Source organism: Grammomys surdaster, unplaced genomic scaffold (assembly GCF_004785775.1).
Source record: "Grammomys surdaster isolate TR1022 unplaced genomic scaffold, NIH_TR_1.0 126298, whole genome shotgun sequence".
Taxonomy (NCBI): Eukaryota; Metazoa; Chordata; class Mammalia; order Rodentia; family Muridae; genus Grammomys; species Grammomys surdaster.
In genome coordinates this window covers 5805073-5818547 of record NW_021621098.1, presented here as the reverse complement: position 1 = coordinate 5818547, position 13475 = coordinate 5805073, and the positions used below count along the sequence as shown (strand labels likewise).

At 47.3% G+C, this 13475-nt stretch overlaps 1 protein-coding gene across 1 annotated transcript in view; it reads left to right on the top strand.

The window, feature by feature from the left end:
* Lama3 (laminin subunit alpha 3) overlaps positions 1 to 13475 on the top strand; it is a 233209-nt gene that overhangs the window by 134737 nt on the left and 84997 nt on the right. Inside the window, exons 28-32 of the mRNA XM_028759473.1 lie at positions 2684 to 2810; positions 2893 to 3032; positions 4953 to 5068; positions 6053 to 6264; positions 7136 to 7340. Of these exons, the coding sequence (XP_028615306.1) occupies positions 2684 to 2810; positions 2893 to 3032; positions 4953 to 5068; positions 6053 to 6264; positions 7136 to 7340 (800 nt within the window). The remainder of the gene's footprint in view (positions 1 to 2683; positions 2811 to 2892; positions 3033 to 4952; positions 5069 to 6052; positions 6265 to 7135; positions 7341 to 13475) is intronic.

Below are 13475 nucleotides of genomic sequence, written 5' to 3'. Positions count from 1 at the left end.
TGTATATATGTATATATGTGTATATGTGTATATGTATATATGTATATATATGTATATATGTATATATGTATATATGTATATATGTGAATCCTTGGAGGAGGAGAGAGAGAGAATGGAATGCTGTGTGGGTGTGTTCTAATTAGTTCCAAGAGAGGGCTGAAAGCTGAAGTTATGGGACTACAGGCTGGAGCCAGAGACAGATAGTCAAGGGCATACAGGGGAAAGGGAGAGAAGGGTCCAGCAAGTGTCTTTAGTAGAGAGCCATATGTGTGTAGAAGGCTGGAGCTGAGTGTTGTCTACACAGTGACAGCTCCAAGGGTGTAGAAGCTGGCTCAAGGAGACAGAGAGACATGTACAGCATAGAACAAGGAGAGGAATGATTAAAGGACAAGGAGGGACAAGCAGGGACTCCACCTAATGGAGGGTTCCAAGAAGCTCAGGGACTTTAGCAGGCAGTTCCTAAGAGGAGGCAAGGAAATTTGCAAAGTATGGCCCCAGAGGGCACAAAGGGAGACAGAGCAGGTAGCACGGAGCAGGAGCCAGCTAGGAAAGAAGAGTTCCAAGCTGCTGCCCATGGGACTGTGGCCCCTGAGGAAAACAAGAGAGGTGAGAGAGCAGGTGAGAAGGAAGGCATCCCTGTAAGTGCCTCAGGCCAGAGGCTCAGCAGGCTGCAGGAGCTGAGAAGCACTGAGGTGCCTAGCAGGCCAGAGGGAACCAGCAGCTGAAGAATTAAACTCTAGAATTTGGAATCAAATTCACAAAAAAACCCATCTGTGCATGCCTTAGGAGAGTTAGAGCAGCAGCTTGGTTTGCAGTGGACACTGCAGGGGAGAACAGGTATGTGCTGGTCTGGGGGGCCTGCTCCTTTTCTCCTGTCCCCCCCCCCAACCCCCAGGTCTGATTGCAGCTCCCGCTTTGCAACAAATTTACAGATCCATCAACTCTAACTTAAAGGGAGGGCCTTTACACAGTGTGTATGGAGGGGTGGAGGAGCAGAAAAAACAAAAGCAAAAGACCAGAAACAAAAACAAGGCTTGGAGTGGAGAATAACAAATAGGGAATGGGGAATGTTTCCTGGTAGAAGCCCATGATACTGGGATCTAGGGTGCTGCTAGACAACCATTTTTATTCACTTAACCGTGTTATCGAGGCCATATTCAACTGCAAAGGCAGGTAAGTTTAGAGGCCCTTAAACAGGTTCTAGGTGGAGCAGTTGGAGACTCTCCAAGAGGCGTCCTAAAGGGGGGCCAGGAGACAGAGATGATGTGATTTCAATGGGTGAGAAGGAGGGAGAGGTCCAAGGCCTGAAGTCCAAGGCATTTCCAGGACTTTAGGGAATTAAAGAGGAAAGCAAAAGCCATTCAATGGATAGTCACCTCAGCAAATAGGTGCCAGGGCTAAAAAGCCCAAGGAATCATGGCCCCTGGTACCAGGACTTTCAAATGAACTAAAAGGCAGAAACTGAGAACAAAAATCAACAACAACAAAACAAACAAACAAACAAACAAACAAAAAACAAAAAAAGCCAAAAAACCCCACTTAGATAGAGTCACCCAAGGAAATGGTCAGAGGTGGGGGCCATCAGAGAGGGTCAACTGTAGCCTTAAAGACTGTAGCTGGGGTACCTCTGCCTCCAATACCATAGAGGCGCCAAACACTCAAAGGCCACTTCCTTGGATCCAACCAAAGGGAAAACTTACCAAGCGCTGTGGTTGGGTAGGGTGTGCAGCAATAGGTGAGGCGGAAAGTGAGGCTTGCAGGTGGACTGGAGATATGTGATATCGCCCAGTGTGGCTCTTGTTACTGTCCAAGACTTGCTGAAGGAAGATCCCAGTCTCTGCAGAAAATAACAGCATGCAGGGGTCAGCCACTCATCAAAATGGCGACTAGCTAAGGCACTCTTTTATGCAGGCTGGGGGAATTTTCCAGAAGGATTAGGTAACCTCTAATATGATTGATAGGGGACAAAGCGGTGACCTTAGTACAATTTTGATGGGTTTCTAAGGCCTCTATGTTTGGTGAGGCTTTGAAGAATTTTGGAAACCAGCTCAGTTCTGGGCCTGTTGTCTCCTCCACCTAAGTGTCCAGGAGCTGACTCAGCTCCAGACTTACCCTTCTTTTCTGTCCAATATCAAGACTATTATTGATTAATGGCCTATTGTTTGTGGCTCCCCTGAGGAACCTGGTTCATTTTCCTGGGAAACAGAAAATTTTTCATTCCCAAGGTTTTTGGACCTCTCCCTCAGATCCCCAAGTGGAGGGCATGCAGGTGCCAGGATATCTTACCAAGTCACAGGCAGCAATGTTGGAGTTTATGCAGCACAGAGCCTTGGTGGGTCAGGGCAAAGTATGCTGCAAAGATCATACCATGCAGTAGATCTCATGTAAGAGATTTACTGGGCAGTGGGAGAGAAAGACCACTTCTGTGAAAGAGAGAGAGACAGAGACACAAACACAGAGAGACACAGAGAATGAGAGAGATGGACAGACAGACAGGAGACAGTGCTGTGATGGTGGGGACCTTTTGAAGGGTATGATGCACGTCACGTTTGATGGTGGTGGTGCCTTGGCTGAGGTGCTAAAGGCAGGCTGGGGCTAACAACTGTAGCAACATCTCATGTCCTAATTATTCAATGCTTTTCAGTTTTAGAGTTTTTTCTTCCCCAATCTTTTCCTTCCTTAGAGTCAAGTAACCCTGAGAGGACTCATACCACACCTGGGCCGACATGTGTTTGTTATCCATTTTTATCAAGCAGATCACCCGGGGTTTCCCACTGAGGTGATTGTGAAAGGAGGAAGACAGTGGTCAGGTGAGCAGCCATGAGCATGCTCCAGGACATGAGCCGTACCACCCTTGCAGCCAGCTGTGTGACAGCACCTTTCCCTCCCTAGGTTCCTTCCTTGCCTCATTTTGTCCCCACATACTTGGCTGCCAGGACCAAGTGATGTCTGACAGCCAGGTGGAATTTGACATCTCAGAAGCAGAGGTCACTGTGACGGTGAAGATTCCAGATGGAAAGTCCTTAACATTGGTGAGTTCTGCTTGCCTTCAGTTTGCTCCTTGGTCAGCTATTGTGGGTTAGGCTCCTGGCAATACTTTCTTCAAGGGATTAACCCTATTTATGGAAAAGTTGATTTGGAAGAATGTGTTTGTGTGTTACAAACCCATGAAGATGAAACCATGTGACAACCAAAGTCAGGAGGATAGGAACAATAATGTAAGGACCCACCTATCCCCCAGCCTCTGCTTACTCCTTGCCCTTACCGGTCCCTCTCTGAAGCGTTTACAGTCCTTGCTGCTTTCTGTCACTCTCTCCTGTGCCCCATTGGTGATTTTCCTTAACCCACTGTCTGTATGAGCTATGCCCCAGGTTCCACTCTGAGATCCCTGTGTCATTTATCCATGGACACCATCCATTCCCGCTGAGGCTGTTCTCTGATTTGAGGGATCAGCAGCCTTGTTTCTGAGTTTACCCTGGATCTTGCCTGAACTCCAGGCAGTGTCTGGCCACCAGGAGTCCCCTCTTGCCCTGCCTGACCTGCTTCCGGAGTCTCTTCTGCTGTTTATTTATTGAACCTGCCTCCCTGTGGTCCAGGTGCCTTGCTCTGTTTTCCTGCCTCTCCTCGGTCCACTCACCTCATTCTGGTTCATGTGCCTTGCTCTGGAATCCACAGCCCTTCCTAGCTGCTGCTAAGACATTGTTCATCCATGTCCTCTGCTGCCCGTGCTCCCTGATTCCCTTGTCTGACCATAATCATCATTCAAAAGCTCATAGTTAAGCCATTTTTGGCAATGCCAGCAGGTTTTCTTGTGCTCTTTTCTAGAATCTTCTACTAACTTTTGTCAAATCCTGTTGACCAGTGAGCTTGGCTTAGAGCTTATTCACCGGTTCCCTAAGGATGTCTAGAGAACCAACAAGAGTTTGCTGGATTTTGCTCTGTGGTCCTCTAGTGCTGTGCTATGACTCCTCCTCCTCTCTGGGGATGCTATCATTCCAGTGCATAGGGTATTCATTTTATACCTCTGGACCTAGAACACTGCCTGACATGTGGTGCTCAGCAGATGTTCATGGAACACAAGAGAGCAGTAGCCTCTCTGTCAGCTACAAGTTGGTAAGCAGTTGTCAAAGACATAAACTCTTCCTGCAGGGTTTGCAGGTGCCATGGCTTGACATGTACAGGGGTATCACGGAATCATGCTATAATTATTCCGCATTATACACTGTATTACTTCTGTTGCTATGTTAAATACAGTATGACCAGGGTAATGTATAGAAGGAAAGGTTTATCTGCACTTCTGGTTTCCACAGCATAAGCACCCATCCTGGAGGCAGGCACGGTGACAGGCAGCAGGCATGGTGACTGGAGCCAAAACCTTACATTATGAACCATAATCAGGAAACAGGAAGATGGAGTGGGGAACTGTTCATACAAGCTGGGTTCTCAAAGCCTACCTCCAGTGATATACTTCCTTCTGCAAGGCCACACCTCCTAATCCTTTCCCAACAGTGCTACCCACCAGTGTTCACATGTTCAAATACACAAGCTATACAGGTCATTCTCATTTAAACCCCAAGTACTAGGCAAGCTACAATATTAGATTACCTGCTGGTTCTGCAACTTCAGTTTGCTTACCTTTAAAAATAAAAGTGATGGTCCCTGGAGAACCAGAGGCCCTGCTTATCCTCAAGAAACCTTGAACCAACTGCTGCTTGACACTGCTGTTCCTTATTCCTAGGAGCAGGTGCTTCAGGAGCCAACTGTGCTCACTGTATCCTAGAGATGTGGTGCATGGTTAGCCTTTAACCCTGCCTCCTTTAACCTGTCTTGGATTTGTGGCTACAGTTCCTTCATAAGTCCCATCTTCTTGGCATGTGGTTCTCTATTCCTTCACTGGCTAGTCACAAGCATGCCTGTTATAAATCTAAACCAGGTCAATGGCTTTCTTTTAGGCCCGGGTTCTTGTGGTACCTGCAGAGAATTATGACTACCAAATACTTCACAAAACATCAGTGGACAAGTCCTTTGAGTTCATCAGCAGTTGTGGAGGTGACAGCTTTTATATTAAGTAAGTGTCATTTTGTGGGCAGGCTCTGGCTCTGGCATGCATGGGGTGTGCTTGCATTCTCAGGCAGAGTGAGGTCTGGAGAGAGACTGGCCTGGAGTCTGCCCCTTCTCACCAGCCAGGAAAGTAATGTGAGCCTGGGGTCTCAGGAAGGTGATGTCCTTCCTCTGTGCCCGGCACTCTATTAGAGTCCTTGCCGTGTACCATCTGGATAAGGGGACTACACGCAACCCTGAACACAGCAGAGGCCTACCCTCAACTTGGGATTAGTGACCAGTTAGGAGACTTCCTTTGCCCTTGGCTCTTCGATGCTGTGTATCCTAAAAGATGCCACACAGGGTGTCTTCCACTGATAAGGATATAGCCCAGATCTCTGCTCACCTCTCTAGTGGGGACTGTGCCTTCTGTGCTCTGTCTTCTCTCATCCCTGAGTGCTAAGAGCATGTTAATTCCAACACAAGCTCTACTGTGGAACCCAGGGCCTGAGATGCTTCTACAAGGAGCCAGGCACTCCAGAGAAGACAGACAGACCCTTTTTGTACAGTGACAGCAAAAGCAAAGGCCCAGAGCTAACCCACTGTGGCTGTAAGTGACTTCTTGTCCACACCTTACTCCTCATCCTCTGGCATGTCACCAACAGCTAAGGCGCCTCAGCTGCCTTATCTGTGAAGCAGACTATGACACAATTGGTCGGGAGGTCATAGGGTTGAGATGACAGCTGTAACTCATACACCACACAGTCCACCCTGAAGCTCTTCCATCACCGAAGTTCCCATTAGTCATCCCTGTGATGTCCTCTCCTGGAGCAGATGTTGGGGGAAGGGTGACTGTCACTGGCTGAATCTATAATAAGGTCATTTTCCACTTCTTCCAAAACTCAGTGATCAGTGTCACCCCAAAAGATGCTATCAGGTGGAACTGGTAGGAAAGGGAAGCTGGGGATGGACACACCCCAGGTAATCATCATGAGTTGTTTTGTTTCCACAGTCCCCAGACAGCCTCTGGATTCTGTAAGAATTCTGCAAGGGCCCTGGTAGCTGTTTACCATAATGGTGCCGTATCCTGTGAGTGCCACCCTGATGGAACTGCCGGCCACCACTGTAGTCCTGAGGGTGGGCAGTGCCCTTGCCGGCCCAATGTCATCGGGAGGCAGTGCACCCGCTGTGCAACAGGTCACTATGGATTTCCACATTGCAAACGTAAGTGAGAGCTGTCAACCTTCTGAAGTCTCCTCTGGTCCCCAGAGCACGATGCTTGTGTATGTCAGGACTTCTCAAATGCCACCGTTTTAGACACTCACTTGGGGGCTTATGGTAAGGTCTTGATTCAAGACACCTAGCCTGGGCCTAAAACTCTGCACTTGTAAAAATATCCAGGCTATCTCATGCCACATGTCTACAAACGATACTCCGAGCAGCCAGGCTCTAGGCTATAAACACAGACATAAACGTGAGTGTATGTAGGTAGCAGGTGAGCAGCTCATTCCTAGCAGAGGGACTTTCAGGTTGTGTGGCCCAGCGAAGCCTGAGTTTAGACAGGACATTCAAGGTCTCTTGGACGTATTACTCACTAACTTAGAAACGCTTGCATTTTTACTTAAGAACCAACCTGTAGCCTGATGCCCTGGATCTGCCCATGTTGTAAGTGACAATGAGAGACATAGGTGTGCAGACAGAGCAACACAAGGGGACCAGTCTTTGTCTGAATAAACAAAGACATTCTCACTACTGCACAGTGTGCTGATCCTGGACCTGAGTACTCTGGGAAGCCAGGGAGCGGCTTCAGAATGTCCTGAACAGTCACTACTTTATGCCTTCTAGAGTCTTCTGATGAAAAGGAGACCCGTGTTAGATTAGGGGGACAGTAGCCCAGTCAGTTCATGGAGTATATAACCTGGAGCCAGTTACTCCAGCTGCCTTACTTGCTGTGACATGTTCAGATCACCACAGGCAATGATGCCCATACAGAAGGGAAAGGAAATCATTTCCCCCAGACTACTGGGGAACTTATAGAAATCCCCACGGTTTCTCTAGTCCAACTCTCATCCAGTGTCTCTTTATCCCTTGGCAGCTTGTAATTGTGGCAGACGCCTTTGTGAAGAGGTGACAGGGAAGTGTCTCTGCCCACCCCGCACAGTCAGGCCCCAATGTGAAGTCTGTGAGATGAATTCCTTCAACTTCCACCCTGTGACTGGCTGTGACATCTGCAACTGCTCCAGGAAAGGCACCATTGACACAGCCGTCTCTGAGTGTGACAGGGACAGCGGGCAGTGCAGGTGAGCTATGATGTACAAGCGTGCCAGTCCTGTCATGGGACAACCAGGTACCATCTGCACACAGTAGTCGTCATTCTTCTCTTCCCACCTGTGCACTGTGCTGGCATCAGGGAGAAGCTTCCCAGCAAGAGATTTTAGTGAACAGGTTGGTTGGTCCATGTTGATTCAGGGCAGCCAGGCAGAAGCAGCCTTGCTGTGCATTCCGGCATGTTGTCACAGTAGGATTGTGCTATGTGTGTGTGCCATACCTCACTGTCTTGATGGTTGGCACTGATTGTTTCTAGATGTAGAGTCATCTGGAAAGGGACTTTCAATGTTATCTAGACAATCCCCTTTGACTCCCTTCCTAGGTGATTCTAGACTCTGTCAAATTGACAAAATGAACCATCACAGGCCTCCAAAGCAGGATTTGTTGGGACTCGGGAGCCAGGTAGGGCTGGCCACCACTACGGTCCAGTGCACAATAGCCGAGAAATGGGGGCTGCATTAGTTATTTGTTAAAATGCCCTGGGAAAAGTAAGTTAAAAGAGAAAGGGGTCCTCAGTTTAGGGACACAGTTCATTATGCCAGGGAAGGCAGAGTGGATGGACCCTGAAGTGCCTGATCCTACACATCTGTAGCCAGGAAGCAGGGATTGGTGACAGCCAGTGCTCAACCTGCTTTTTCCCTTTTATTCAGTGCTTGGGGGTAGGGGAGCTCATACCTCATTTAACTAGATAGCCTACACCCCACATGCCTAGGTCTCCTGGGTGGCCCCAGGTCCTGTCAGTTTGACAATCAACCACCAGAAGGATGAAGTTCTCCTGGAATATTGCTGAAGGGTTTGACTGAGCTCCCACTAGAGTGAAGACTGTGTCACCTGTTCCCAGGTGACAAGTTTAATTTCATCAGAGCTGGGAAGTAACCACAGGGAAAAAGACTAGGATTCAGACCCCAAGAAAAGGCTGAGGAAAGTTCAACTGGGGTTTTATAGCAGGAAAATGAGTGCATCCAGCATGTAGGCCAACCAGGCTTATGCAAGAGAAGGCACACAGTCAGCAAGAAAATGGAACCAGCCTGGATGCCTGCAATAGATGAATAGACTGAAAAAGCTGGTACATGTACATACTAGAATTTTATTCATCCATAAAGAAAATGAGATGATAACATTTGCAGGTAAATGGACAGAGCTGGGAAATACAATATTCCATGAGGCGGCCCAGGCTCAGACAGACAGATCTCACATGTGGACCCTAGCTTGTGAAGCTTATGTGAGAGACAGGGTGTGAATCATGGAACTGGGGTGCCATGAGATAGGAAGCAAGGCGTTCAGAGGGAGGAGTGAGGAGAACAGCAGAACACATGAACAGCAGCAGAAAGTGATTCCTGCAGAGGGAGGGCACGAGCTGGGCAGGAATCGATGAGAGGGAGAAGATGGGCATGGGAGGGGGTAGACTTCCAAAGTAACTATGAATGGAAATGCCATAAGAAACCCTCTGTGACTTTATATGTTAACTACTAATTTAAACAAAAATGTACCATCCAGCCCTCTCACCCTGATATAAACATCGCATATGGATTGGGCTCTGGGCTGGGACAGGCCTCAGTGACCCTAGCTTGAGGGCAGACATATTACCATCCCGTGGCTGCTCTGACAGATGACTCAGATTTAGCCTCCCTCAGTTGTATTGGCAGAAATCTGAGTTCAAAGGGAATCTCTGAGGAAGAACCTGGTTCATGCTGTCCCCTTGTGCTCCTGGGGCTGCCAGTGTTCCTTGGTTGGTGGCCACGTAACTCCAATCTCTGTCCCATTACTGCATGCCACTTTCCTCTTATGTCTCTCTCCACCAGATGCTCCCCTCTCTGTGCTTATCCTTTCTTTATTTGCTATAAGGACAGCAAGCAGGCTGGCTTAATATCTGCAGACTCTAGGGTCTCTCCATCTTAATTACAAAGAATTCTTTTCAGATAACAGCCCATGGCTGGAACTGGGGTTAGAGTCAGAACTCTTGCATGAACCTTTGGTGGACAACCTTCAGCTCTCCATTACAGCAATGGCTTACTCTCCAAGAAAGATCCCTTCACCATGCCTTCAGCCGCTTGCTGCCTGGCGCCTTCCAGCTCCTCTGGGCGGGAGACCTTGTAAGGAAGTTGAGAGAAAAACGAGTCATGAACTATCCTAAGACTTTAAAACCACAACCGTGAGCCCTGCCTGAGTCAACTAGTCAGTCAGTAATCAGGCATGGGCCTCTTTGGGATGTCTGGGCTTAATCATAGGAAGCTTAGGAACTGAGATCCAATGTTCAGACAGGGAGAAAAGCCAGAGCACTCACTCAGAACCTAACTGTTAGTCAGAAGAAGCTCGGAGTTTCCCAGTACTGCTGACACAGTGGGCAAAGAGGAATTTGAAAAACTTAAGAACCAATTAAAGTAGGCAAGATGATAGATGGGAGTGCCACAGTATTTTAGGAAAATATCCTGAGAAATTTAACAATCCACTCTCAGCCAGGATAATTTAACTGACTAGACATTTCTGAACTTAGGGCCAAGGACTTCATGCTTATGTGACAGACACCCTGGTTGGCCTACATGCTACATGCTTTAACTCTCAGATTCTAAGTCAGTTTGACTCCCCATATCATAGTTGTCCCTTCCAAGTCCTTTAAGCCTTCTCTCCTCTTACACTTAAAACCAATCTGCTCAACAGTGACAGCCTCTTTCTTGTCTTTAAGATACCAAGATTCTAGACTTTAAAGTTCAGTTTCCCTATATCCAGTCAAATGTCACCTTCTGACAAGGGACAGACTCTCCCCCATCAGGTCTGTCCTTCCTGCTGGCTACTACCCTCACTAAATCATGGTTGGGCAGCATTGGCACTCTCCTCACTGGCTCTCTTGACTGTTCTCCTCCTTCTGACTTATTTATTTACCCATTCAAGTAAGGAAGCAGCTAGCCAAGGAGTCTGGTTGGTACCATGACAACAGAGAAGAAAAGGAAACCATTTTCTCTGAAGTCTGCTGATTCTCTCTTAAACTGATTAGAGTCATCCTGACATTACACATTTTTCTGGGGAGACTCTGGATCCCTAATTTAATAGAAATATGCTAATTCACAGTTTTTCTTGCACTTTAACATCTGTTTGCTTCTGAATTCTGTCACTAGTACATAATGCTGTTCATGAAACTTGAAACAGTGCTGATAAATTCAGGTTTCTGGTTCCTTTGTCTTTCAGAATCTTTAATTTATGCATACATTGTGATGTTTCAACTCATGCCTATGCTGTATAATGGTTGTCATGGCCACATTAAGCATGGTAAATATATTCAGGTTTTTCTCTTTTCTCGTTGCTTTGAGTAAAACACTATTTTTTCCCTTCTTACCTAACTCTAAATTTCACCCTTTTCTCAGCCCTCGTCTCTGCCCTCCCCAGCCTCCAGGAGTCAGTGTTCTGTGTTCAACTTCTGTGACATCTATGACTGTGGATGCCATAGATGAATGAGCTCACATCATATCTGACCTGCATGTATGGTTTAATTCACCTAGCCTGATGTCCTCCTGTCCACTGGACTGTTCAAATGACAGGGTTTCATAGCTGGGTGGTATTTGTAGCTGGATGGTATTCCTCTCTGTGTATATGCCATACTTGCTTTGTCTCCCCATCCACTGATGGGCACATAGCTCGATTCTGGAGTTTTGGCAGTTGTAAGTAGCAGTGCAGTGGACGTGAGCATAATGCTGTCTCTATGGCACACTACCATCGTTTCCTTTGCAGATGAACCTACAGTGTGGTTTTGATGAATGCTTGTACTGGTTTCTACTTTATGCATATATGTCTCTGTTTTATTGCTTTGGCTTTATGTAAGGTTCCATCTTGGGTACAGTGTCTCAATCACATTCATGTTCTAATGAGGAAGCTGATTCATCATGACGGCTCATGGTGAGTGCTACGTTGTGCATGCAGTGCTTTGGTGATGTGACTCTCCACCCAGCATCAATTCCATCAGACCACTCCTTCATCAAAACCTCCCTCAGTTTCCCTTCATCTCTAAGCATGAAGGCCAGTCTTCCCGAGCAGTCTGGCCCACACTTACTGTAACTTCCCGCACCATCTCTTCTGCATTTCCACCTTCTCCATATCGCACCCACATAGCAGGCCATAAAGGGCCTCGATTCCTCTTCTGCTGCCTTCCAATTATACATGTCCTTCCAGGATTTTGTGCTGCAAATTGAAAACTCACAGAAAGAATGAGACCCACAGTTATAGAGATGGCCCTACCAGTTTTAAACACAAGCAAGCTTAATATTTTGTCATCCTCTGTCTTAAAATATTACTTAATTTCTTACATCTCCGTGTCTCCAGCAAAACTGTGCCGAGGTAAAGTCTGGCTTGTTCAGCTTTGTCCCCCTTGTCTCCCCACCCCTGCTCCCAAGTACAAACCATCATTAATTCTCAAACGGGTGAATGAATGACATGCTAGGTTTCAGGCTGTAGATGGACACTGGAGTTTGATGTGAGCATCATATGACGGGAACTGTAGTACTTAATAATGAAAAGTCAGCATTTTCCTGGTGTGTCACACCGGGCTTCCTATGAGATGCCTCAGGGATGAATTCATGGCCTGCATCCCTTGGGCTGCCCTGCTGTTCTCCAGCTGGTAGCAATGAATGAAGACCTTTTGCTTCTGCAGTGTGAGCCACAACTTGGGTTGCAAAGAGGCTCCATGGAGAAATGTGCTGACTTGAGGTCGGCTTAGAAGATACTCAGCTGGACTCTGGAGTTTCTTTGTTCTTCCTGGTTGTCATGACACTACCAGACTTTTTGGTTAGTTGATTACAGGATTCAGAAGCTCAGTGGTACAAACACTGCACTATTCTGGAATACAGGTTCTATGTTCTTCAAGTTCTGCTTAAGTCATCATCCCCATCTGGGGTGGGCAAGGACCAGGTTCAAGGCCACTGCTCCCTGTTTTGTGTCGCCCTTCCATTCTTGTGCTCTTCGCTGCCTGTGCATGCAGAGTGAACACAGAACTTGGTCCAGTGTGACAGATGTGGCTGCCCATCATCCCCTCTGAATCATCAGCTCACTAGGATTCTGAAGTCAACAGACTGGGGTGGGGGAGAGGGAGGGAGGGAGGGAGGGAGGGAGGGAGGGAGAGAGAGAGAGAGAGAGAGAGAGAGAGAGAGAGAGAGAGAGAGAGAGAGGAAGAAGGAGGAGGAGGAAAAGGAAGAGGAGGAGGAGAGAGGGAGGGAGGGAGAGAGAGAAAGCGCTGTTTTGGTTTCGTCTTGCCTGAGCCAGCCTCTCCCATAGTTGTCCTGGCCCATGCCTTTCCACCCCTCCCCTCAACAAATCGAGACTATAACAATGGTGCTTCCATCATCAGAGCCTTCGTCTAGGTCCTGCCATAGGATCTTGTTGTGAGTAGAACATGAATGGACCTGCGGAATCTAATATGGTTGAGCTCTGAATGTGAAATGTACCGTGTAGACTCATGTGTTTGCACACGTGTTTGGGAAGGTTGTGTAGACTCATGTGTTTGCATGCGTGTTTGGGAAGGTTACGGGATCTATAGAAGACTGAGTTTCACTGGAAGCAGTAGGCAGATGGAGAACAGCCTTGATGCTTTACAGCCCAGTCCCACTTCTCTTGAGGTTTCTTGAGTCTTCTGTGACATGATGCCATGTCTTCTCACTGTAAACCCTTTCTCCCTTAAATTGCTTTTTGTGGAGGCATCTTAGTGTAGCAACCAGAAAAGAAGCCATGGTGAGTACCTAGAGGATAGAATTCAATCCAACATACCTGGCTGTGGTTTCCAGGAGCTGCAAGCACCCACATAGGTGCACGTTTTGTTGCATGATGTTTGGCTACAAGCTTATTGGTTTCTTGTTCATAAATACTCAACCATATCTAATCTGAGACTGAAGAAATTTACTGTACAAGTTGTCTGGTACCAGAATTAAGTTAATGTAGCCTTGGGCCAGAGCACTGCATGTTTGCTGAAAGAGACATCCTGAACCTTGAAACAAGGTCTATTTCATAACAACAGCGCTGCTCGTCTTCCCTACATCATGACATGTGGACATCAGCACCCCACACATAACCCCCCTTCTGTGGACATCAGCACCCCACACATAATCCCCCTTCTGTGGACATCAGCA